The sequence below is a fragment of the Mus caroli genome, unplaced genomic scaffold, assembly GCF_978045245.1.
Source record: "Mus caroli unplaced genomic scaffold, Mus_caroli_1 scaffold_8, whole genome shotgun sequence".
NCBI lineage: Eukaryota > Metazoa > Chordata > Mammalia > Rodentia > Muridae > Mus > Mus caroli.
In genome coordinates, this window is record NW_028227263.1 from 109,458,224 (window position 1) to 109,481,567 (window position 23,344).

The 23,344-nt window shown below is 46.0% G+C and overlaps 1 protein-coding gene across 4 annotated transcripts in view; it reads left to right on the forward strand.

Annotated features, from left to right (window-relative positions):
* Positions 1–9,446, forward strand: part of Znf536 (zinc finger protein 536) — a 458,344-nt gene extending 448,898 nt beyond the window's left edge. For all 4 annotated transcript variants that reach the window (XM_029479861.2, XM_029479862.2, XM_085841877.1 and 1 more), the window contains exon 7: positions 9,117–9,446. In XM_029479861.2, coding sequence (XP_029335721.1) covers positions 9,117–9,361 — 245 coding nt within the window. In that variant the 3' untranslated portion in view covers positions 9,362–9,446. The remainder of the gene's footprint in view (positions 1–9,116) is intronic.
* The last annotated feature ends 13,898 nt before the right edge of the window (positions 9,447–23,344 follow it).

Consider the following 23,344-nt stretch of genomic DNA (forward strand, 5'->3'; position numbering starts at 1 on the left):
CAAACAGCAGAGTATAATGGCTATTCACATACCACTTTCATTATGTCCATCATGTCTTAAAGACTCATCTTATATTTTAGTTATGTGTGCATGTGGGTGTGAACATGTGAGCACAGTGCTTGTGGAGGTCAGAAGAGGGCGTCAGAACCTCTGACCTTGGAGTTCTAGGTGGTTGCGGGCCACCCCTTATGGGTGCTGTGAACAGAACTGCAAGAGTGGTAGGGGCTCATAAGGTTTATTAGCATTTTAATAATAACCTAGACATGATTATAAGTATGTGACAAGTCAGGTGTAGACATACTTATAATCCTAGCACTTGGGAACATGAGGCCATATGTTGGAGCCCAGAGTGGGCTATATGGGGAGAGCCTGTCTTACAACAAAAACAATAACAGCAGCAGCAGCAGACAAAAGAGATGGAGAAAGAAGGAAGGAGGAAAGAGGAAGAGTATGAACAGGTTCCACGTTGGTGCTGCTGTTTTACACAGAGGGTGTAGATCCACAGACTTTAGTGTCCACAGTGGGAGGCCGTGTTAGAGCCAACTGTTTGTAAGTGCTCATACTCAGCTGTAGCTGTGACCAAAGTACTTGAGAGATCCTAAAGGGAGAATGCCTTATTTTGGCTCACAGTTTGAATCCATCACACAGGGATGGCATTGTAGAGCCCAGATGTTCACCTCATAGTAGACGGGAAGCAGAACTGGGCGGTCACCGAAGGGGCCAGACGAGTCCCCGGAGGACACTTCCCGCACGATCATTTTCCTCCTAGGAACCCCTGCTCGCCTCAGTTCCACCACCTATCTAGTCAAATCATGAACCCATCCGTGATTTCAACCACCGATTAAGTCGGACGACTCCCTGTCTAATTGGATCTGGAAAGCTCTTCAAAGACATGCCCAGAGGCATGCTTGCTAATCTTCCTGTCTTTCAGTCCATCAGGTTGACACTCAGGACCAACTGTCACATTGAAGAATGAACGTCTCTCTTGAGCCAATATCCCAGTGCTGTCCTATGTTCTCAGTGCAAGGATCTGGTGGTCTTCTGGAGACCTCTATGGGTCCTGCCCTGTGTCCATGCACATGAGACCCCCCCCCACACACACACACACTATACACACTTTCATTGTGTCTATGGAACACCTCCTAGAATATATTCGTAGAGAATCCTCTGGCAAAAGGGCTTGCAGGCAGCATCCAGAGAGGTCAGAGAGATGAGTACGTGCTTAGCATCAGCTTGACCAAAAATCTCCTTGGCTCAGGCTTCTATCGATACCTGTGAAAGAGGAAGAGGGTCATCTTCCTGTGACCCCTACCCCTTTGCTGTCTTCTGGCGAACCAATCAATGAAGGTGACTGCTTTGAGCATGCTCCGAAGAGTGTGTTCATTAATGAATGCCAGGGGCCGACCACCCATTCACTCATCCACCCACCGGACACCCAGCCTCATCCTCTGCCCTATACCCAAGAGAAGCCATCAGTTCAGAAGGTGTGGAAGCACCAAGCCGCAGCTCTCTGAAGCTGCTGCCCGTTGCTGAACTGTAACTAATGGATGGCCCCTCAAGGGCAGGCATTTTCCTCTCCCCCTTAGGTGTAGGGAAAGAATAGCTATTTCCATCGTAGCAAGTAAGAAAAATATCTCATTCCCCAACTTTCACCATAAACAATGTACTGCTTGCTTTCTTCCCACCCCTCTTGACCCTCCACATTGTATACATATTTATATATTATTCATAGTGGATTAAAAATGAATGTGTTCTTTACCACGGCTCTACAGTGCAGTGACAATACAAATTAACGTACGATGTACTTACTTTTCGCGTGGCAGTGATGGGAAATGTTGATGGCCTCAAAGCAAGAGGTCCAGAGAGGAGGGTGGGGGATGATGGGGGCCATCTGGAACCATTCCAGTGTGGGGCTCCGACTCTGGCCGACAAGGGCTGGGGTGGCTTAGCACTAGGAAAAGCTGATCACCTTTTCTCTCCCCATGAGATGATGTCCCAGTGGCCTGTGAGCATCCTACCTTCTCACTTCCCATCTTGAGCTACCCTCTTCTTCTTCTAGAATCCTCCATTGCCTGCCCCCGTCCCTGTCAGGGATGTCAGAGAGATCTCTCTTTTCCCAGTGGCCCTGTGCTTCCCCCCTCCCTCCTTCCCTCCCTCCCTCCCTGTCCCAGCACTTGCGTGTTTCATTCATATCTTCTGCTAGAAAAATACTGATGTCTGTGATGAACTTGAGTCATGTTGTAATAGCTAACAGCAATATCAGAACAAGCAGGCAGGCAAGCAAGCAAGCACGCAAGCAAGCAAGCAAATGAACCACTCCTCCCTCAACAAAACCCCAGGGTCCCTGTCCTCATGGTGTTACTAGTCTTGGAGAGGAGCAGGCACGGCTATTTTACTTGTTCAGCTATTGATGTTAAGAGTGGGACTGAAGTCATGTCTTTGACAGCCACAATGATGGGTTAGAATAATCAAGAAGTCATCCCAGAAGCAGAGGTATCCTATGCTGAAGGATAAGGTGAAGGCAAAAATGGAAGAACACACTGGGATGTTGGGGGAGGGCTGTGTAAAGACCCCAAGGGAAGGAGCAGTAGAGAGCAGTTGGAGAGTAGAGAGACATCATACATGGCCAGGGGGTGGTAATCTCCGAGGTAGGGGAGAGAGGGATAGAAAGAGGGCCTCTTAGGTGACTTATTGGAATCCTTACTGGTCCTTCAACAAACGGCACTGTCTCACAAGGCTGTTTGGACTCAGGCTCTCTCCAGTCCTGCCATCTGCAGGAGCTCCTTCTAGCAGGGGATTCTGTGCTCAGCAAGCTTCAAACTGCGTTTGCCAAACGCCATCCCAATGAAACGCATCCACCGACATTGGTTCCTCTGAACTTGAAACATCTCACTTCCGAGGCTGTGGGATGGGCAACTGGGGGAGGGGGATCCAGTTAATGGATCCAGATCAGACAGAGAGGGACAATCCCTTCAACTGTTAAGCAGCAACCAAGGTGGGAAGTGGTAATCTGATTCCAAACTCCTTGCCAGACCTAAACCTGACCACTCCTATAGAGGAGGAAGACACCAGAAAACAAGTGAAGGTATCCGACCAAGGGCCCTTCATTTTCATACCCGACCATAGGCTGTCCCCAATATGGGATGCTGCTGCTCACTGCCACCACCTTGATTGGTCTGTCCAGTGGGAACTAATGGGTCAGACCCTTCTTAGGCTTAGAACTGTTGGACCCAACTGTGCTTTAAAGAGATCGGTACTCATTATCTGCAACTCATGAACACCTGTCACCAGCTCATGTGTGGTCTCCTACAGTAGGGTGGGTACCTTGGCCAATCTTTCATCTCACTATGGATAGATGGAAGTTTGTAGGCAACTGAGGGACAGCCCTGTCCCCCTGATGACTGAACCAACTTCATCCCTGTTCGTAAGGTGCCCCATTTGTACATGAAGTTTTTGCTCTGTCTCTATCTACCCCAGAGACAGGATTAGAAGGCTCCTAAGTGGAGGGGTGCCTCTCAGCCCCTTCTGTTGTCCAAGTGTGAGACCTGGATGTGCACAGTGATGTATTCTGTGGTGTTCTCTACTGTGGCCTTATTTGAAATCCATTGCTGTCATTCTCTCATCAAAAGACAGCAGACATCAACACACGCGAGGCAGTTCCATATAAGGGGCCTCAAATAGGCTGATGGGAGACAGAAACTGGGATTTGCCTTGATTCAGAAATTGGTAGAGTGTGTAAAAATGTCTTGAGCACCTTTCATTTGAGAATCAAGGATCTGACCACCGTGTGCTAAACTTTACACTTAACCTTGATTCTTGTTTTGGTATTGCATGGCTTTTTCGGGTACCTGCTATCTGTTTTCCTTCCTCTTTGGCTGGCTCAGCTAGCTTCCTTATGTAGTGTAGCTCAGACCTACCTACTTGCCAAGGCAATGGCACCACCCTCAGCAGGGCGTGACCTGCTACATCCAAGGCAGTCCGATGAAGGCAATGTCTCAATTGTGATGGCTTCTTCCTGAGTGACTCTAGTTTGCATGAAGTCAACAGCTGAAACTCACTAGGGAAGTCCCTGCTCATATTTGGGGAATTAAAGATTCAGAGTACACTGTGTGCATCGGAAGCTTGGTCTGAGTGCAGATCTTCAGGTTGGCTGGGTCTTAACTTCCCCATGTGTACAGTGGAGGTGATATGACTTCTTGACAAAACTTCCATGGAGTTCAACTCTGAGGATAAATGTCCAGAAGCGATTATAAAGAGCCATGGAGTGAGGCTGTTGGGGTCTTAAGCTACTATCATTATCATCTATAAATGTCCACTTACAAGGCTGTAGAATGACCCAGACTTCTTGAAATTCTAGCACTACTCAGATCACCCCCTCCAGTGAATGCATTCAGAGCTCCTGATGCATTTGCACACAGATTCCATTTCACCCACGACGACGTTCAAAAAGCAAACCAATCCAATAATGATCCGACCACGGAAGTATCCGAATCTGCCAGAATAATCGTCCATCATCTTTGTCTCTACCAAGAAATCAAGATTCAGAATGTAACCATAGGATCAAATCTTGATGAATATTTAAAAAATTGATTAGTGAGGGAAGTGAACTAAGTGCTTTTGTGTCAAGTTGGCCAATTCAAAAAGCCACTCCCTGCCAACTGAGGTGATACTCAAGGTTCTGTGTATTGTACCTTAGCTCAAGGGGCGAGGCATGGACCCTGAGGGCACAGGGTTTGCAGGAAGGTAGCATCCAAAGGTTGGAGACTGGGATCCTCAAGGGAGTGATTTCAGCAATACCAACAGGCGATGCAATGAAAGGCATTGGTCATTCAACAAAATACTCAACATGCATGTGGAGGGCTCTGTAAGGTCTTGGTGACCGAGGCTGATTCATAAACAAAGTCGGTGTTTGGTCAGTTGTGTCTGTGTGTCTGCTGGCCTCTGGGTTACCACACGTTGCCTTTTAAAATTATTATTGGCGTATTATCTGAATTTCTTTTATCTCCAAACTTTTCATGCTATGGTAGTAAACATTAATTATAATAATTATATCAGTGACTTGATTCCAGATCTATAAGAGTCACCCGGAGTCTGAAAAGCTTTGGATGATACTTGAAAGTGTTTCTGAAGTTCCCCATTGTCTTCTTCCCCCATGATTTCTGCTTTTATTTTGTAATTATAAAATTATTTTCAATTATATGTGTGTGGGTTTAGGCATGTGAGTGCAGTATCCCTGAAGGCCAGAAGAGGGAGTAAGATCCCCTGGAGCTAGAATTACAGACGATTGTGAGTTGCTGGACATGGGAACTGGTAATTGAACACACATCCTCTGCAGATGCAGTGCTCACTCTTAACTGCTCTGTCACCCACCAGTCCCAACCCCTGAACCCTCTGGGAGGACCTGCAACTGTTCCTGTATTGACAGGCACTAATGCTAAGCTGATTTTTCTCCTGCTCTATAGCTTTCCATTTATAAATGGGTCTTTTTTTTTTTTTTTTTGTGAGAGCTGGACATACCTTTAGTGTATGCAGGGATGGTGGTTTCGTGAATTAGGTCATTGAGTTTTAGGCACTCAATGTTATTCTGATCACTTGCCCAAAATCTGTTAAACCTTACGTAAGCCCTATTTAGAGTCCCAACAAGGGAGGAGAAGTGGACACACCGTGGCTTCTCCATTTGTTTCCCCAAGGACTGATGTCTATCTTAGTGTGATTTCCTTTGCTTAAACAAACTTCCCAAGGTTGAGTACTATATAAAGAAGAGAGGTCTATGTACCTAACTATTCTGGAGATCTACGAGAACAGAGCTGCCTTCTGTTTGGCTCTTGTAAAGGCTACTAGCTGTATCACAACATGGCAGACAGCATTTGGCAGGAACGAATCCAGGAAGCAGTGATCTCATGACTGATGAGAAGAACCCAGACTCAGGGGTTATAACTCACTCACCCAGAAGCTGACTGGGATCCCATAAGCCCTTCCAAGGAGAGCATCCCCAGCAACCAGATCAAATGGAAGGGGTGTATTTGAGGATGGGAAGGGAACCAGTGGCCAACAGGACGTGTTGGGAACACGAGAGGTTAATAGTCAGAGGATATGATCAAAGTATAGGATGCAAAACTATGAAAATCTCATCGTGAAATCAATTAGCTTATGCAATTAATATATGCTAATAATAAGAAGCAATGCTAGTCTCACATCTCCCACTCAGGGACTTCTCTGTTTCCATGGGAAGGTGGCCAAGCCCCGAGGGTAGAACCAGGCGGCAGAAACACAGGCGGCAATCATCACGCTGGTGGGCCAGTCCTGCTGCTGGTTCTCTGTGTTCTTGCTCAGCAGCACATTGGGAAGGGCAGAAGGCAAATGCATTTTTTTCCCCTGTGTTTCCTCCCAACATTTAAGAATTTGCAGAATGGCTTTTGCAGGTGAAAGTTGGCCACCGAAAGCCTTGTGTTGCTACGTCCTTAGGGGGAAAAAAAAGCAGCAAAAACTCTATCCAGGGTTTATAGCCATTCCCTCAAACCTAGGCCAGATGAAACAGGAAGATACGAGTACTTTAGGGCACTGGAGATGTTGAGAGTCTATGGCTCTAGTCTGGGAACCTGAGACCTTTTCCTAGGGGATCATAGTGACATGGATCTTGTCCTTGAATGAGAGGTGGGTTCAGATAGGGTGCAGACACTGGGAATTTGAGCTGTCTAGTGTAACCCAAAGGGGATATTCTGAAGGGGCCTAGAAAGCCCCTCAGGCAGGACCATCAGGGTGCTGACCAGGTCTTTGAGATTGGTAGTCAGCAAGGATCTGGGACAAAGAAATACCAGATTGATCTTCTCCACATGGTGTGCATTCTGGGTGGCATAGGCTGGAAAGTGGCAGTGTATGGATACTTCAGAGACTCCCAGGCTCACAGGGCAGACAAGGTCTGTTGCATACCACAACTGGTTCTGCATGATAAAGTAAAAAACCCCTCAGGCAGGAGGAGTTAGCCGTGGAGACCCCTGGCCTTGAGAGAAGGGGGGGGGTTGGGGGGGGGAGAGAGGGAAGCACACTATCAAAACCCACTGAGGAAGAAACAGAAAAGCCAGACAAGGTGACACAGGTCTCTGACAGGAGGATAGAGTACTCAGGAGACAGAGGCAGGGGCATAGAAAGTTCGATGTTAGCCTGAGCTATATAGGGAAAGCTGGATTCGAAATGCATCCGAACAGGCAAGAGACTCAGAATTGTATCATTGGCAGATGTGCTAGTGTGGGCCCAGCACTGGGAGCTTGGAGCAGGAGAATAGGGAGTTCAAGGCCAGCCCATATTGCAGTCTAAAAAAAGAGAGGGAAAGAAAGGAGGGGGGAGGGAGGAGAAAGAGAGGGAGAGGGAGAACAAGTAAATGGGAGGAAGGCTCCTTGGAAATACACACAGAACCATTTTTCATGATTGATACAGGAACACATCCTATCTCTGCTGTTTGCCTGTTTGGGGAATTGGCCCCCTTATTTGCTGGTTCGCTTTTTTTTTTTTTAACCAAACAAGTCTGGGGCCTGGGCTCCTCTCTGAAGAGGGGTGGTGCAGCTTCTGAGCTTTGGGGAACAGACACCCACACCATCCTGGAATGAGAGAGATGAGACTCGACTCTCTGTTACTTTCTAAAGCAGACACAGAATTTTCAACCTGGTGTACGGTGCTAACTGCTGTTCACAGAGCAGAGAGAGATCAAACTTGCGGGATCTCTTCCTTGAGAATTCAAGAATCTATCTGTAGCTCCTCATGCGAGCTCTTCTAGAAAACTGTCATTTCTAGAGTCACTCTTCGAGTCTCTAATATTATTATTATTATTATTATTATTATTATTATTATTATATTATTGTGGTTATTTTAATATCAATTTGTGTGTGTGTCTGTGTATGTGTGTATGTGTGTCTGTCTCTGTGTGTCTGTGTCTCTGTGGTATGTGAGTACAGTGCCCTAAGAGGCCAGAAGAGGGTGTTGTATTCTCTGGAGATAGTTACAGGTTATGAACTGCCCAGTTCTGATGCTGGAAACAGAGCTAGGGTTCTCTGGAAGTGCTAGCACTCACTTCTCTTAACCCTTGAGCCATCTCTCCAGCCCTGTCCCCAAACATGACTTATTCGATGCTCAGGCTGACCTTTACCTGATCCGTGTGGTCCCTCTGTCCCACTCCGACTCTCCTAACTTCTAAAGCTGTGCAGCCCAGTCATTCTTTACAGTGTTGCTTAAAGCAGGGCTAATCAGCATCTGTTTCCCTTACCCTCCAGACACATTTACTCCTCATGCTTGGTCTGACATTAGTAAAGAGTTCAGGATGTATAACAGGAGTGGCTTTACCCTCAGACTTAAATATGGATGGATACTCACTATAGAAACTTAATGGGTTTGGGTGTATCAAAAATCATCAATGTGTAGTTAACTGGTCAAATCTGCTTATGGTCTCTTTTTTGTACACACTGGTAAATTAAGAATGGTTTTACTTAAAAAAAAATAAATAAATAAACAGCATGGTTGGGGGGTGGGGGGACCTTACAATAGGTTGTTCCGTGCCACCTGACATCAGAATTCAGTAAAGCTTTGAATTCTGTCAATAAAAACCTGGGAGATGGCGCTGGTGATGGCTCAGCCGGTAAGCGTGCTTGTGGCCAAGTCAGGGAGTCTGAGTCGATTCCCAAAACCCACGTGGTGAAAGGAGACGAGGGGCTTCCACAGTGGTCTTCCAAGAGCTACACGTGATCTGTGGCATGTGTGCATAAATCTAAGGGCACAGGTGTGTGTATGTGTATATACACACTCACAAGAAATAAATGTGAAAAATGGAATAGTTTGCCTCGTTTCTTGTTCTGTAAATATCTAGTTTTCTTGAAATGGTTCTAGATATTGAATGGTTTCTGTTCTCTCTTCTGGAAAGTCAAGACTAAAAATTCTGGTCAGAATGGGAGGGGAGTCTGAATCTCACTCAATGTGTCTAACTGGCTTCATCCCTTCCCCTTCTCCTTTAAGTCTGCTAAGTGGCTGTGATGTCATAGATGGTGGTAGTGTGTTGCTCTTAAAGCTCAGGATAGGGGTGGTGACTGAGGTGTGACACACTGCTGACTAGACACTTTCTTTCCCCACAGGTCACAGGCCTTTCCAGTGTCACTACTGTCCCTACAGTGCCTCGCAGAAGGGGAACCTGAAGACCCACGTCCTCTGCGTCCATCGAATGCCTTTTGACAACAGCCAGTATCCCGACCGCAGGTTCAAACGTTCCAGGGTCGACTCGGAGGCTTCTGGGAATGTTGAGGAGGCTGCGGCTGTCAAGGCTGGGAGCTTTGCTGAGCTCACAGATGAGAGAGGCAAAGGCCAGGAGGAAGGCAACTGAGCAGAGCCGCCCACTGAGCTACACTCCTCTCTACAGTTTGAAATCATGCATCTGGGCTCACCAGTTTGCTAACTGCATTCCAAGGGGAAAGTCATGTACAACCCCTCACTAGTGTATAGAACATTTAAAAGAATTTTAAAAGATATCTATCTATATATATATTAAAAAAAAAATCCCCCAGCCCTTGAACATGGCTGCTACACTGTTACCCAGTAACAAGAACTTCCAAGAAATGCAGGTGGGAGAAAGTGATTTTAGAAATGGCCCCCGTATCCCTCAAGCTCCCATAGCTGGAGGTCCTTCTAACCCAAAAGTCATCTTTGTCCAGAAAAACCCAAAAGGAAACAAAAACAAAACAAACAACAAACACACAACTATACCGTTCGAGCGATTTAGCGTCGCCTCGAAGGGTCTGTGTTCTTCTTAAAAACACCTCTATAATCTGACACCAGCTGCTGTCCTTCGCCACCGTCCTAATGAGAGGAGCTGGGAGGCAGCTGAGGTGCCAGTCAGACTGGGGCGGTCACTGCAGGGAAAATCAATTCACATGGTGTCACTCTGCGCTCTGGGAGAAATCCTAGCCGGCCCGCATGCAGTCAGAGAGCGCCAGGCCTGACCAGTGCTGCCGAGGATGGTAATCTAAAGTGTGCTTAAAAAAAAAAAAGAAAAGAAAAACAACACACACAGCCGGATGAATCAGTGGTCAGGAAGTGTCTGCAGACAAATGTCCTTTGCAGCTTTGATGAGTCATTCCTTTTTTTTCTTCTGTTTTTCTTTCTTTTCTTCTTCTTCTTCTTCTTCTTCTTCTTCTTCTTCTTCTTCTTCTTCTTCTTCTTCTTCTTCTTCTTCTTCTTCTTCTTCTTCTTCCTTTTTTTTTTTTTGGATCAAATTGCAGTACGGAAAGACATGCATTTCATTTTATTATTTTGTGTCCTGGGTTGTACTTTTTTGCAAACGTCTGGATGAAGGAAAAAAGGTTTGCCATTAAAAACAAATCGTAGGAAACATTCTAGAAACTGTCATTAGGAAGCCGGAGCAGCTCTTCTCTCTGTAGAAAGTTCTGGTGACTGACGGCAATTTCTTTGCTAATGGGAAGCCTGCTTTAGATTGTGTTTTGAAACATTATTTCTTTTTACTAGAATGAAGTCTATCCTGGCCCTTGTTACCAGATTTCTCCTTTCATGTGTTACTTTTTAAGTGTTGTGGGCATGAAGCAAGATTTTTTTTTCTCCCTCCAGTGATTTCTTCGACAATAACTTGTATTAAAACATGAATCTAAACCCCCCAGATGTCTGTCACTAATGAAGAAAACAGTTTGAGTTAGAATGTTCATTTCTTTGAAACAAATGTGTTCTGTACTTCTGTAGATGATAGCGATTTGAACACTCAGATTTTATTAAGCTCTGCACCGCACTGATGGAGATTTTGAGGGTTGACAAGGAAACACAGCTCGGAAAAACAACAAAAACAAAAACAAGGATTAAGAAAAGTCCCAGAAGGGTTCTTCTGGAACCTGCTAGAACGTTATAAAAGTCCCCGCCTTCTAACACACTTCCTTTGAGTGACATGAAATTGGTTCCTTTGCTTGTGATGGCGGAGACGTAGTGAGGTATTAACTTCGAAAACGAAATCATTTAGACTTGGAGAGAGAGAGAGGAAAAAAAAAGTCAATAATTCCTTTTAGTCTGGGAGCACACTTTAAAACCCCAGGGCCTTAAAAACTTCAACTCTGCCTATAGCAGTTTACAAAAATACTAAGCTGCAATCAATGTAAATAAAATTCTTAGCACTATCCTGAGACTGAATTTCAGGCTAATAAGGAATTCGGTTTGCATATGCTGTCAAAAGGGTGTCATCCGACCTGGGTTTCACTGGGAATGAGGCCGCTGGGCAGCGTGGACCCATCTGGCATAAAGCAAGCTGCTTTCTTGCTGGCTTTCTTTTCTTTTCTTTTTTTAATTTGTTTTCTTTCTTCCTTTTTTTTTCTCTCTCGCCCCAACCCCCTTCTCTAGAATAGTTCTCACTGCCTTACTTAACTCAAGTTGATCAACTGTGGCTGTCTCTGTGGTCCACAGGAGGCCTGGAGACGCTGGTGGAAAAAAAAAAAAGTCTGACCGTAGTAAGCATTTAGGGTTTTAACTGCACTGCTGTGTTTGGTGACTGTGCCAGTGGCTTGCTTTCTGTGTGTTTGCCCCACCTGTGGTATCTTAGCGAAGAAAACTTAAAACAATAAAATAAAATTTAAAAAAATAAATAAAAAGGAAAAAAAAGTGGAAAAAAAAAAGATAAAAAAAAGAAGAAGAAAGAAAGAAAGAGCAGGAGAGAGATCCACATTCCATGTCTAGCACTTTGGCGCTGGTACAGTATCTTTTGTGCCCCCCAAGCATCTTCAGATGCTACAGGCAATAATTCTGTTTGTGACACTGGGAACATCCTCCCCTTCTTTGTGGCGTGTGTGTTGATCCCACTTTGTCCTGTCCTACTAGCCGCCCCTCTTTCCCTCTGACACAGGCTTTCTTTCTGGAACATTTGTGACTTGTAACACAAGCCCGTGGCAGCCTCTGTGATGCAGTGTCAGCGTTGCGTGTCACCAGGCTCTCGTATCTGCACACCTCAGCCCCTCCCCCCCGTGACTTCTGTAGTCTGTGACGCTGTCCCCAACCCTGTCTACATTCTATCTTGGAGGAACTCTGAGATCATAGAGTAGAGGAGTTTGTCGCTATGCTTGTAACAAGTAGAACACTTTGTATTTAAAGTTTATTCTTGGTCATTATTTATTATTATAATACATCAGTTGACAGAACTTTATTCTGGTATAGAAAGTATTAAAAGTTGTTTTTTTCAGCGATGACTGTTTCCTTTCTGCTGTTAGGAATAAAATGTCTTTGAAGCAGTCCAGTTTTATCCGGTGTTTTATGCAGTAAAACCTCTACCTTTGCCAAACAAAAATCCAAAATCAAAACAAAGTATATCTTTGCTGAGTCCTACAAAGAATAAAACCTACTTCTCTGTGCTTGTAAAGTCTTTGGTAAAACTTGACCAGACTCCACAAAGGCCTGTTATATTCTGTGTAGCAAATATCCTCATTGCTTTTGGGATATATCACACGGGGGAGGGGGGCTTCAGCCTGGAAGTATATCTGTGCATGTGGTACCCACAGAGGGGAGAAGAGGGTGTCAGATCCCCAGGAATTGAAGTTACAAATGGTCTTGAGCTGCTATTTGGGTGCTGGGAATTGAACCCCAAGTCCTTTGGAAAAGCAACCAGTGCTCTGTCCCTTATTTATATATTTATTTGTTTTATTTGTTTGAGGCAGGGTCTCTGTCAGGAAGTATTTTATCCACCTAACTGTCAGAGGAGACACTGAATTTTTTTCTCTCTTGAGAATCACACAGGGTAACTGCTGTACCTGGGTCTCCAGAAGACTCTGGTGTGTGCCCACCACATGAGGGGTGGAGCTTCCTTTTGATTTGTGATGCCCTGTTGCATGTTGGTCTCAAATGCAAGCTTTATCCAGTGCATACTGCAACTCTGTCCACGGGAGGGCACTCTGAATCATCGCTAGCAAACTCACCTGCCCACATTCATTGCAGTCCCCATGGGATGTGAGGTTCTTGGATGAACCTGTCTGCCTTCGGCACCGATAGTCACTGTAGACTTTGTGGGTGAGTTTGGTGTTTATAGTGTAGGTGAACCCATTTCGGGGAAAGGGCTGTGGATGGTTGGATGAGCATTGTAACTTTTGCACGGCAGGCCTTGTTGTGGTTAGGGAACCCAGTAGAAATGAGTCTCCATCCCTCGAATGGGGCCATTACCCCTGGCCATTTGTACATTCTCTCCACGAATGTCTTAATTGCCTTTCTGTTGCTAAAAGGAAGAATCATGACCAAGACAAGAAGGATTTTATTGGCGCTTACAGTTTCAGAGGGTTAGAGTCCATGCTCATCACAGTGGGGAGCATGGTAACAAGCAGGCTGGAGTGGTAGCTAAGAGTTCACCATTGGACCATCGAGCACAAGGCAGAGAGAACAAACTAGCTTGGGATAGTATGGGCTTGAAACCTCAAAGCCCCGTTCCCAGTGACACACCTTCTCCAATAAGTCCATACCTTTGAGTCCTTCCCAGTCTCACTAACTAGGATTTAAATATTAAAATGTATAAACCTATGGGGGCCTTTATCATTCAAACTATCACAATGAAGAATATAGTGCCAGGTCTTCTGAATTCCTGAGAGCAGCTAGACACCAGGATCTTGTGTCATTCCCATATTAGTTCAAGATCTGTTGGGAAAAAAAAAAATCTGTGGAACAATGGAGCTGGAGAAATAGGCCAATATTTAAGAGCAATGGCTACTCTACTAGAGGATTATTGGTTCAATTCCTAGCAAACACATGGTGGCTCACAACTGTCTATAACTTCAGTTTTTGGCATCTTTTGCTGTTTTCTGGCCTCTGAAGGCACAGGTAGACATATTTTAGTCAAAACACAAATTTAAAAAAAATCTATGTAATGAATGAACTGAAAGTATCCGTGTGTGGAAAGGAGGAATATTGCTATACTATAACAATGAATAAAGTCCCTATGGACACGACAGCACAGATGAGCCTTGACACCATGGCAGGAGCCAGCTCCAGAAAGCACATGTTGGGTGTCCTTTATGTGCAGTATCCAAAAGAGGCAAGTCCAGAGGCAGGAGGTTGCCAGGGGCTTTGAGAAGGGAAGAGCAGAGAGTGACCACTAGTGACCAGGTTTCCATTTGAGGTGATAAAAGTTAGGTAGCAATGACAGTGTCCTGCTTAGTGACTCTGCTTAACCCACCAACCTATACAGTTCCAAAGAGTGACTCATATGGTATGTGAGTTAGGCCTCAATAAAGCTGTTGTAAAAAACATACAAATAAAACTGGAAGCAGAAAACATTTTTTTGAAAAGCATTGACATATTCCGACATATTCCATCCAACTATTCTTGATCTCTGACATAGTTACAGACCTCAGGCAGGCAGTGAAGTGTAAAGAGGGGATGGGTAGGAAAGGACCCGAAGATAAACCCAACTGTAATGCACACTTACTGCTTGAGTCTGGGTAACTTTAAAAACAGATTGATTGATTTTTGGAATTATATGTATATAGGTGGGTATGTGCATGTCTGCAGGCAGGGCCCTCACAGGTCAGAAGGAGGCATTGGATCCCCTTGAAGCTGGAGTTACAGGTTATGGTTATGAACTGCAGGATGTGGGTGCTCAGAGTTGAGCAGTGGCCTTCTGGAAGAACAGTTTTTTGCTCTGTAGCCACCGAGCCATCTCCGCAGTCCAGCGCTGAGTAAATTGAACTATTCCGCTATGTGAGTTAGGCCTCGATAAAGCTGGTTGTATCTGTGAAGAGATGAAAAGGAACACACTCAGGTGTGTGTGGGGGGTCACAAAGCACTCTGAGAGAGCTGCTCGAGGGCATCATCAGGAACTATGTCTATGTGAGTACACTGTTGCTTTCTTCAGACACACAAGAAGAGGGCATCAGATCTCCTTACAGGTGGTTGTGAGCCACCATGTGGTTGCTGGGAATTGAACTCAGGACCTCTGGAAGAGCAGTCAATGCTCTTATCCTCTGAGCCATCTCTCCAGACCAGGAACTTTGTATAAACTTGGAGGTCAATGTCTTGTTTGAGCAAAGCTGAGCATTGGCCCTGGTCCAGTGCTGCGGAAAGGCTTTCTGTGTGTCCACTGGCTGTGGGTCCTCCACGTCCATAGTCCAGGCACTGCAGCTTGTATTTCTGATTTCTCTGTCCTTGTACAGTGCTCTCAGGAGGAGCTGACATGTGACTGGGGAAGAGGATAGCATGGGGGAAAGTCTGGTATTGAGGTCAGATAGGCCTTTACTTAGTTGTTCAAACAACATTTCCCTAGAACTTCCCATGGACAGGTTTTAGAAATATAGCTGTAAGCTGTTGCATAGATCACTCTCTAGGAAGAAACGAGAGTGTAAACCAACAATCACACCAATCCACACAAACTACCCGAAAAGGTGAGATTCTGGGAAGAAAGGAGCTGTCCTGTGGGATCGAAGGCTCCAGAGAAGGTAAATGGTGCAGAGGAGACTGTGCATGCAAGGCCTGGTGTGGGAAGGGCTTTCAAGTCAGGCCTCGGTCTCCCTTTCCAGGAGTTTCCCAAATCCACCATTCCATCAGCGAAATGGGAAACACAATGCACACAAGCCCATCCCCAGGTGTAAATGGGTTCGAGTACACCAGTTCCCACGGAAGAGGCAGAGAGGAGCCGCCAGATCTGAAGGTGGCTCTCTAAAGGGGCTGTGGTCAGGAATCCTAGGGTGGTGGTACATTCTGCAGATGCCCTGTTTGCAGGCAGAGCTCAGCTCAGCCAAGAATCGTGTAAGACAATCTGCCTGGCCGGAGAGAGCATCAGTTACCATCTATGTTGGCTCTGTCGCCTGAGGATGAGGGAGGAGTCTCTGGTACCCAATCAAGAGAGTCTCTTCCAAAACTAGGGAATTTTAATTTTACGTGGACTGGTGTTTTGCTGGCACCATTTGCATGCCTGGTATCCACAAAGGCCAGGAGAGGGCATCAGATCCCCTGAAAACTAGAATTACAGACAGCTGTGAGCTGCTGCATGGGTGCTGGGGATCAAAACCCGGTCCTCTGGAAGAGCAGTCAGTACTTGTAGCTGCAGATCCATTTCTCTAGGCCCCTAGATAGAGTCTTTAAATAGCTCCTTCCGTGGACAGATATGCCAGAGGTGGCAGCAACAGTGTGCTGAAGGAGATTACAGAGGTGTGACTCACTGTTTTGGAATGCAGTGTCCCCTGACTCCAATGTGACAGTACTAGAAACACCCAAATTATGGTTGGTCATTCAGAGTCTGAGCCCCCTGACTCTTAAGACATGCCTGGGCTAAGTCAAACACATTGTTATCAGTGACCAAGAATACAATGCCAAGTCTGTCTCCTGTGCCCCAGAAGCCACAGGACACCAAATACGGGCTTCGGCAAAGGGACACTGGGTGGGCTGTTCCCTGCCACAGCACCTCTGCTTCAAACTTAAAAGAAATGGACATGGCCCCTGGACATGGTATTTGGGCATCTCCTTGACAGACTGATCCATGGTGAGGTGGGCAGTGTCTCCAGGGCAAACTCCCCTTCCTTGCAGACAGAAGTGGCTGAGCCACAGATCAACATCACCAAGGCTATTTTGCATCAGGAAACTTTTCCAAAAAGATGATCATCCCTCTATCTCTGGCAGCCTGGGATCTGTACACTTCCCTCCTCCGTTTAACATCTGCATGGCAACAGTATATTACACAAACCTCACCTGGTGGGCTGTAAGCACAAGCACAAGGAAATTACTATTAAATATTGTGATCTTCATTTCAAGATGGGCTGGGGCACATTCCACCAGATGAGAGCTATGCTTCTCCATGGGGAAGAAAAAAAAATATGCCTCTTGTAATTCGATATTAAAAATGTCGCCCAGCTGAGCATTCCATGTAGGGGTTTGGGTAGGGTTTTAATCTCTTCACCTGTTGGTGTTGAGAGAAAAGGGAGATGTTGGGGGGTGGGAGGGGCCGAAGACAGGAGGGAGAGCGAAGCTTATGTGAACGGGAACTCACGAGCAAAAGGGGGGGGGAATTTAAATGATCCCAGACCGAACTGTTTTTGCTGTTAATACAGAAATACAGTGTAAGACACATTTAATGGGCTCTATTTTTTATTATACTATGCTGAATAATTAAGTTTGAGGCTAAGTGTCACATGGATTTATCTTTTAATTAAAAAAGCATGGTTCACGCATATTTGAGTGGTAGTCCAAATAAACGCAATATAGAAATTTATGTTTGTTTATCTAGGTGTTAATTACCTAGAGATTGTTCTGGATTACTTCTTTTTATAAAGTGTCATAGGCTCGTGTCAGAACGAATAAAGCTTGCCCACAGAAGCTTATCAATTTGCTAACTACAGTGCTGGTCTGACTTGGGGGGGGAAGGGGTGGTGGGGGGGAAACTTTGGAGACTGTTAATGTATTCACACACATCTCCCCCCCCCCATTCAACCCACACCAAATAAAACAGTCGTTTTAGGAAATATTCCTAGGACATAAAGGCACAAATATATCTTTGTTGTTTTACAGCCTCTTGTCCACAGCTATTTATAAAACATGTGATTATTTATGCACGGGGTTATGTGAAGTTCGCCTGGTGAGGCGGTAAAGCCTGCTCATCAATCCACTTTACCTGGCACCCCACCCCCACCCCCCAAGAGATGAAGAAAGGGGTTCCCAGTGGAAATGGGGCCTGGGTTGGGAAGTTGGCCTTTGCAATGTGTCTGAAATGTCATCTTTGCTTCTCGAAAAGCAAGGAAGCCCAGGAGAAAATGGGCTGGCAAAGTTGAGAGTCAGAGGTCACAGTAAAAAAAAAAAAAATAATAATCAAGGATGCATTGTTGAGAAAGAGAAAAGCCCAAACTGCGGCACCTGCGCGTGGCCTGTGACACCATCTGACAGTGTTTGCCGGTTTCTTTGTTTACAAAGTGGTTCTGAAGTAGCCGAAGAAACAGGTTCTGTACAACAGGTTTGTATCTAAGACATAAGGAATGGCAAAGCAGAGCTGTCCGGTCTCCCTGACTGCTGCCTAGCCTAAGCTCTCTGCTCTATGCATTGTTCCTTTGTTGTTGTTGTTGTTTTTCCTACCAGATACTAGAAAAAACAAAACAAAACAAAAGTAACTTTCGGAGCTGGTGGGACACCAGGGCCATTTCCCTGGTGGATCTGGGGAGCTCTCCCAGACCGGGTTTCATACTGGAGCCTGGCGAAAGTGGGCCTTGAAACCCCCAACCAGCCAACCAGCCTAACATGGAAGCTGTCTGCTAGGCAGTTTTGTTTTCAGTTTTTATTTCCTTCCTCCTGCAGCCCAGGGTGGAGTAAGGGGGCGGGGGAGTAAGGGAGCCGGTTTCTGTCAATTGGGCAAGTCCGGTACTTGACAGAGTGGCAGGCAGGCAAGATGGCCCAGGCTGGGCACTTTGTGAGGCATGGCCTCAAGCTGGGATGACCGGACATTTGTGTTTCCAGAGGCAGGTTTCCCAGGCAAGGACCAGCTGCAACCTGTTAACCAGTCTGGTGATTCCGAGGGCTCAGATGGAAAAGAAAAAGATGGCCACTAGGGTTGGGAGGTGGAGCCTAGAACTCTTCAGCCCGAAGGGTGAGGAAGGGAACACCAAGATGGGGTCCCATGGTAACCCCGGCAGTCCGCTCAATCCAAGCACACTAAGTTATTGATGTTTCTTTGTGCTTTTCTTCAAATCGCTGCTGTTTCCTTCCTGTGATTGTCTCTTCCTGGGCACCATTGCTGTTATCAGGACTCAAATCCCTGCAGTGCTGGGGCAGCTGGCTGGAAGAGCCCGTGACATTGTGCTAGGGACACAGCCAAGGAGATGAGAGCCCTAGCTTCCCATGGCAGAATCCAGCAACAGAAGTGATTGTTGGCACTGAGCATGAAACTGGGAAGTGCCTAAGAAATTAGTAGTAGAGTCAGACTAAAGTTCTGGTCTGAAAGCAGACTTTAGTAGGAGAGAAGGAATTTACAAGACCTTTCTTCCTTAAAGCTACTGTTCTGAAACACACGGCTTGCATGCATGCATGCACGCATGCACGCACGCACGCGCACAATGACCACCTAGAACCAAATAGTTTTTGTTTTTTGGAGGCGATATTCACTCAGCATAAGATTCTACCTTCTCAGCCGGGCGTGGTGACGCACGCCTTTAATCCCAGCACTTGGGAGGCAGAGGCAGGCGGATTTCTGAGTTCGAGGCCAGCCTGGTCTACAAAGTGAGCTCCAGGACAGCCAGGGCTATACAGAGAAACCCTGTCTCGAAAAACCAAAAAAAAAAAAAAAAAAAAAAAAAAAAAAAAAAAAAAAAAAGATTCTACCTTCTCAAAGTGTGTTGGGGCCAGTCACACTACCACATATTTTTAGCCCCTCCACAGAAAGCTCAGACACCGAAAGCAGCCTCCTAACCTGTGCCCAGCTCCTGCTAGGCTGCAGCTTGCTTACTGGACCCGCAGGCTCCCCTAGCCTGCAGGTTCCATCTCCGTAGATTCACACACCATCCGGCCTTTAGCATCCTTCCCTTTTCACTTAAACATAAGACAATAAGGCACATCTCCATTTTAGTGTGCATGCCGTTTCTTTCCCTTTGCGGGCCCTACTTGCTCTGGCTATTGCTGGTCTATCTCATTTCAACCACCAGGCCCTCTCAGGACTACCCACCAAAGCCAAGATGGATTTTATACTCTAGATTTGCCAAACCTGTCCCCACTCCAGGGAAAAGCTTGTGTGGCTTCTCCTTGTCTTTATAATGTTTGGCACGCCGTCCCCTTCTGTCACCAATGGACTCCAGTGTCCTTGACCTTATACGACAATCAGCACCTTGTTTTTGTCTGGTTTTGGTTTTTTTCTCTCTTCCATGCCTTTGGTCTTTCCTTAATTACACAGGGAAAGAGGTGCCTTCCCTTACATTGCCTTTTAAAGCCCTGGTAGAAACACTGCCTAGGACAACATAGGGCCACTAAACACACATTGAACAAATACAATTTACCAGCCATTTTTTTTGGTAGTCATCAATGGAATAATGAGAAAATTGTGATAGTTCTAAAAAAAATAAAATAAAATAAAAATAAATCCTAGAAGTGTCAGAGTACTTTGCTCAGCACAAACATAGTTCTTGTGTTTTATATCCAGCATTGTGGGGAGACAAAAGAGGGGCTGGAGAGATGGCTTAGAGCTAATAACACATGGTGTTCCTCTAGAGGACCCAGGATTGGTTCCTAGAAGCATAGCTTGGGCAGTTCACAACCATTGGTGACTCCAGCTCTGATGTCCCCTCTGGCTTCTGTTTGCAGTCACCAGCATTTGTGTAGACACAGACACACATGTACAAAGAAGTAAAAATAATAAAATAAGTCTTTAAAGAAACTACACATATATTTAGTTCACACAGGGGAGGAAGAGGAGGAGGAGAAGAAGAAGGAGAAGAAGAAGAAGAAGAAGAAGAAGAAGAAGAAGAAGAAGAAGAAGAAGAAGAAGAAGAAGAAGAAGAAGAAGAAAGAAGAAGAAAGAAAAAAGAAGAAAGAAGGAAGGAAGAAGGAAGAAGGAAGGAGGAGGCAGAGGAGGAGGTGGTGGTGGTGGTGGAGGAGGAGGAGGAGGAGGAGGAGGAGGAGAAGAAGAAGAAGAAGAAGAAGAAGAAGAAGAAGAAGAAGAAGAAGAAGAAGAAGAAGAAGAAATAAATCTATTTGACAATTTACAAAATAGAAGCTCCCCAACCCTGCCCCAAACACAGACTATTGACTTAGTTAAACCACAGACCAGCAGGGTTTGGAGTACTTGGGGTGGTTTCTTGCCTTTAGTTCCAGCGTTTGGATGTAGGTGTGAACGAACGGCTGCTTTCCGACAGGCTCGTCTAATAGCCTGACTAGAGTTATCTGGGACCAGCTCCCTGCACAAAGCCTAGATCAGTGCCTCAGTTTGCTAAGCCTGGACCCTCATAGGGCTCACCAGTAAGGATTTGTCACCTTGTCACCAGAGCAACTCCAGCTCATAGCCTTGCTGGAGGTGACCGAAGCATCACAGCGAAACATTTCTCTTTTGTTTTGTTTTTCCAGAGCTAGGGTTGAACTAAGGCCTCAGGTACGCTAGACAGCATTCTCTGACCTAACAGTAACTCCAGCCCTTGAGTTTTTTGAAGCAGCCTCTCTTAGTATGTAGCACAAGCTAGCTTTAAGCTCTCTATGCACCCAAGGGGCAATCTCAAACTTGTATGCTTCCTGTCTCAATCTCTCAAGTGCTCAGATGACTGGTGCATTCCACCATGCCCATCTGGAAATGCAGATTAGCTACTCTCACAGCCTTTGATGTAAAAGACTCTATGGCTCCAACTTGTGCTAAGGTATGGGCAACAGGGACAGAGCCTAGAGGCTGGCCATGTCACCTACAGTCATCCCAGCCCCCTCTATCGCCCTGCTGACCCCAGCCACACTCATGCCTGTTGACCCTGGGGTCAATACCACCCCTTAATGCCTTTCCATTTCTGAGTTTGCTGACGGGAGTGATTTTTCCTTGAGGTCCACATAAATACTTCAAAAATAATTCACGATGAAGAAGAATGCTCTGGAATGGATGATGGCGTGATGAATTAAACACTTTATATGATGGAGCGTAAATTATTTTAATGCATGTAATAGATCCGACCAGGGAGACTTGGGGCCCTCTAGGTCAGGCTGCTTCACCCCTGGGACCCTGAGGGGTGGTGGGAGCAGGTGGCTGGGAGCCTGCTCTACTGGGGTGTGAATCATCACCTCTCCAGAGACCCATTCTCCAGCACTCAGGTCCTGCTAACCCGAGTAAAGCAAGGGAATGCTTCCACATTGGTTGGGGAGGAGCCCGGAGACAGATGAGCATCTGTTAGATAAGATGATGGCCTGACCCATACATACCCTGACAGTCCACCCATTCATTGTCTGAATTTCTCCAGGAGGCCAGGAGTGTCACTGTGGGGCCCAGGTATTTAAAATATTTTTGCTTCCTTTGAAACTGACATAAACAAGATGACCGGTCCTGTTCAGGCCACCAGGAAGCAAAGGTTCTTGAGTGGCGGTGCAAGAAGAGTGTTGAGGACCCAACACACACATTCAGGAGAAGGCAGGTGGAGAAACTAGAAAACGTGCACTTTGTGTGCATCCAAACACAGACATGAATAGGCTTGGTCCTTCTAGGAGGTATGGACAGACTATGGATGTCACAGAACAGCATCTGGAGAAGTCTGTGTGATCTTGTCGCTACCAAAGCAAGCCTGTGGCCCAAGATGAAAGGACTTGCTGCTTGAAGACGGTGCTACTGACCCTCACAGTCAGGAGAGGCATGGCAAAGGTGCCTGTGCTGACCGGCTGGATGGAAACATCTCTTCACTTGACCAAGAAAGACAGAGAGAGAGAGAGAGAGAGAGAGAGAGAGAGAGAGAGAGAGAGAGAGAGAGAGAGAGAGAGAGAGAATGAGAATGATGGGGGTCAGGGTTGAGGGGTGGGGGATGGGAAAGGAGAACATTTCAGTCAGCCTAGGACAAGTCCTGAAATTCAAAGACTTAGCTCTTGAACCTCATGATCCTCCTGCCTCAACCCCTTGAGTGCTGAGATGGCAGGTGTGTGCCACCACCTGCAGCTTTGTGAATATGTTCCATTGTCATGTAGATCAGGATGGAACTGATGGGTAGGGTGAACTCTATAGAGGTTGGCTCTAAGGAAATCCCTCGGGCCTTAAAGTTTAGATGAGACCACACTGTCTTTATGAAGTTCCTGGAAAGAAAACCTTCCAAGTGATAACCTGTATGCCTGGTGCTTTCGTGGCTTCTTCAGCGGCAGAGGGATCTTCCACTCGCTAACCCTGGACTTGACAGTAAGGTGCACCTGACCAACAGCAACAACATAAACACCCCAGGCTACAAAGGATGCTCTCAAAGACCCCACCCTGTGTCCGTGTCCTCTCTTCTCACCCCAACCCCACCTCTCCCTCTTCCCCTTCCTCTCCCCCATCTCCTCTTTTCTACAACTGTAATGACACACTACTCTGACTTTCTACATCTCTAACAAATTCTTCAGAAAACACTTTAAGGAAAGGAAAGATTTCTTTTGGGTCATGGTTTTAGAGCTTTTTGCCGGAGGTTGGCTCTGGGCTTGTGGAGAGACAGAGAGAGTATCACAGGATAAGTGCATGGTAGGAAAAGCCATTCAGTACCAAGGACAAATTGCACTTCAAAGGTACCATGATTTATTTGGGCTCTGCCTCCAACGACGCCATTAGTTCGTTCAGGGTCCAATCACATCTCAGACATTGGACTCCCCCCAGCTGGAGCCAAAGCCTTAAACACTTGAGCTTAGGGGCAGCATCTCAGATCCAACTCCCAACACAAGGATACCTTCCAGC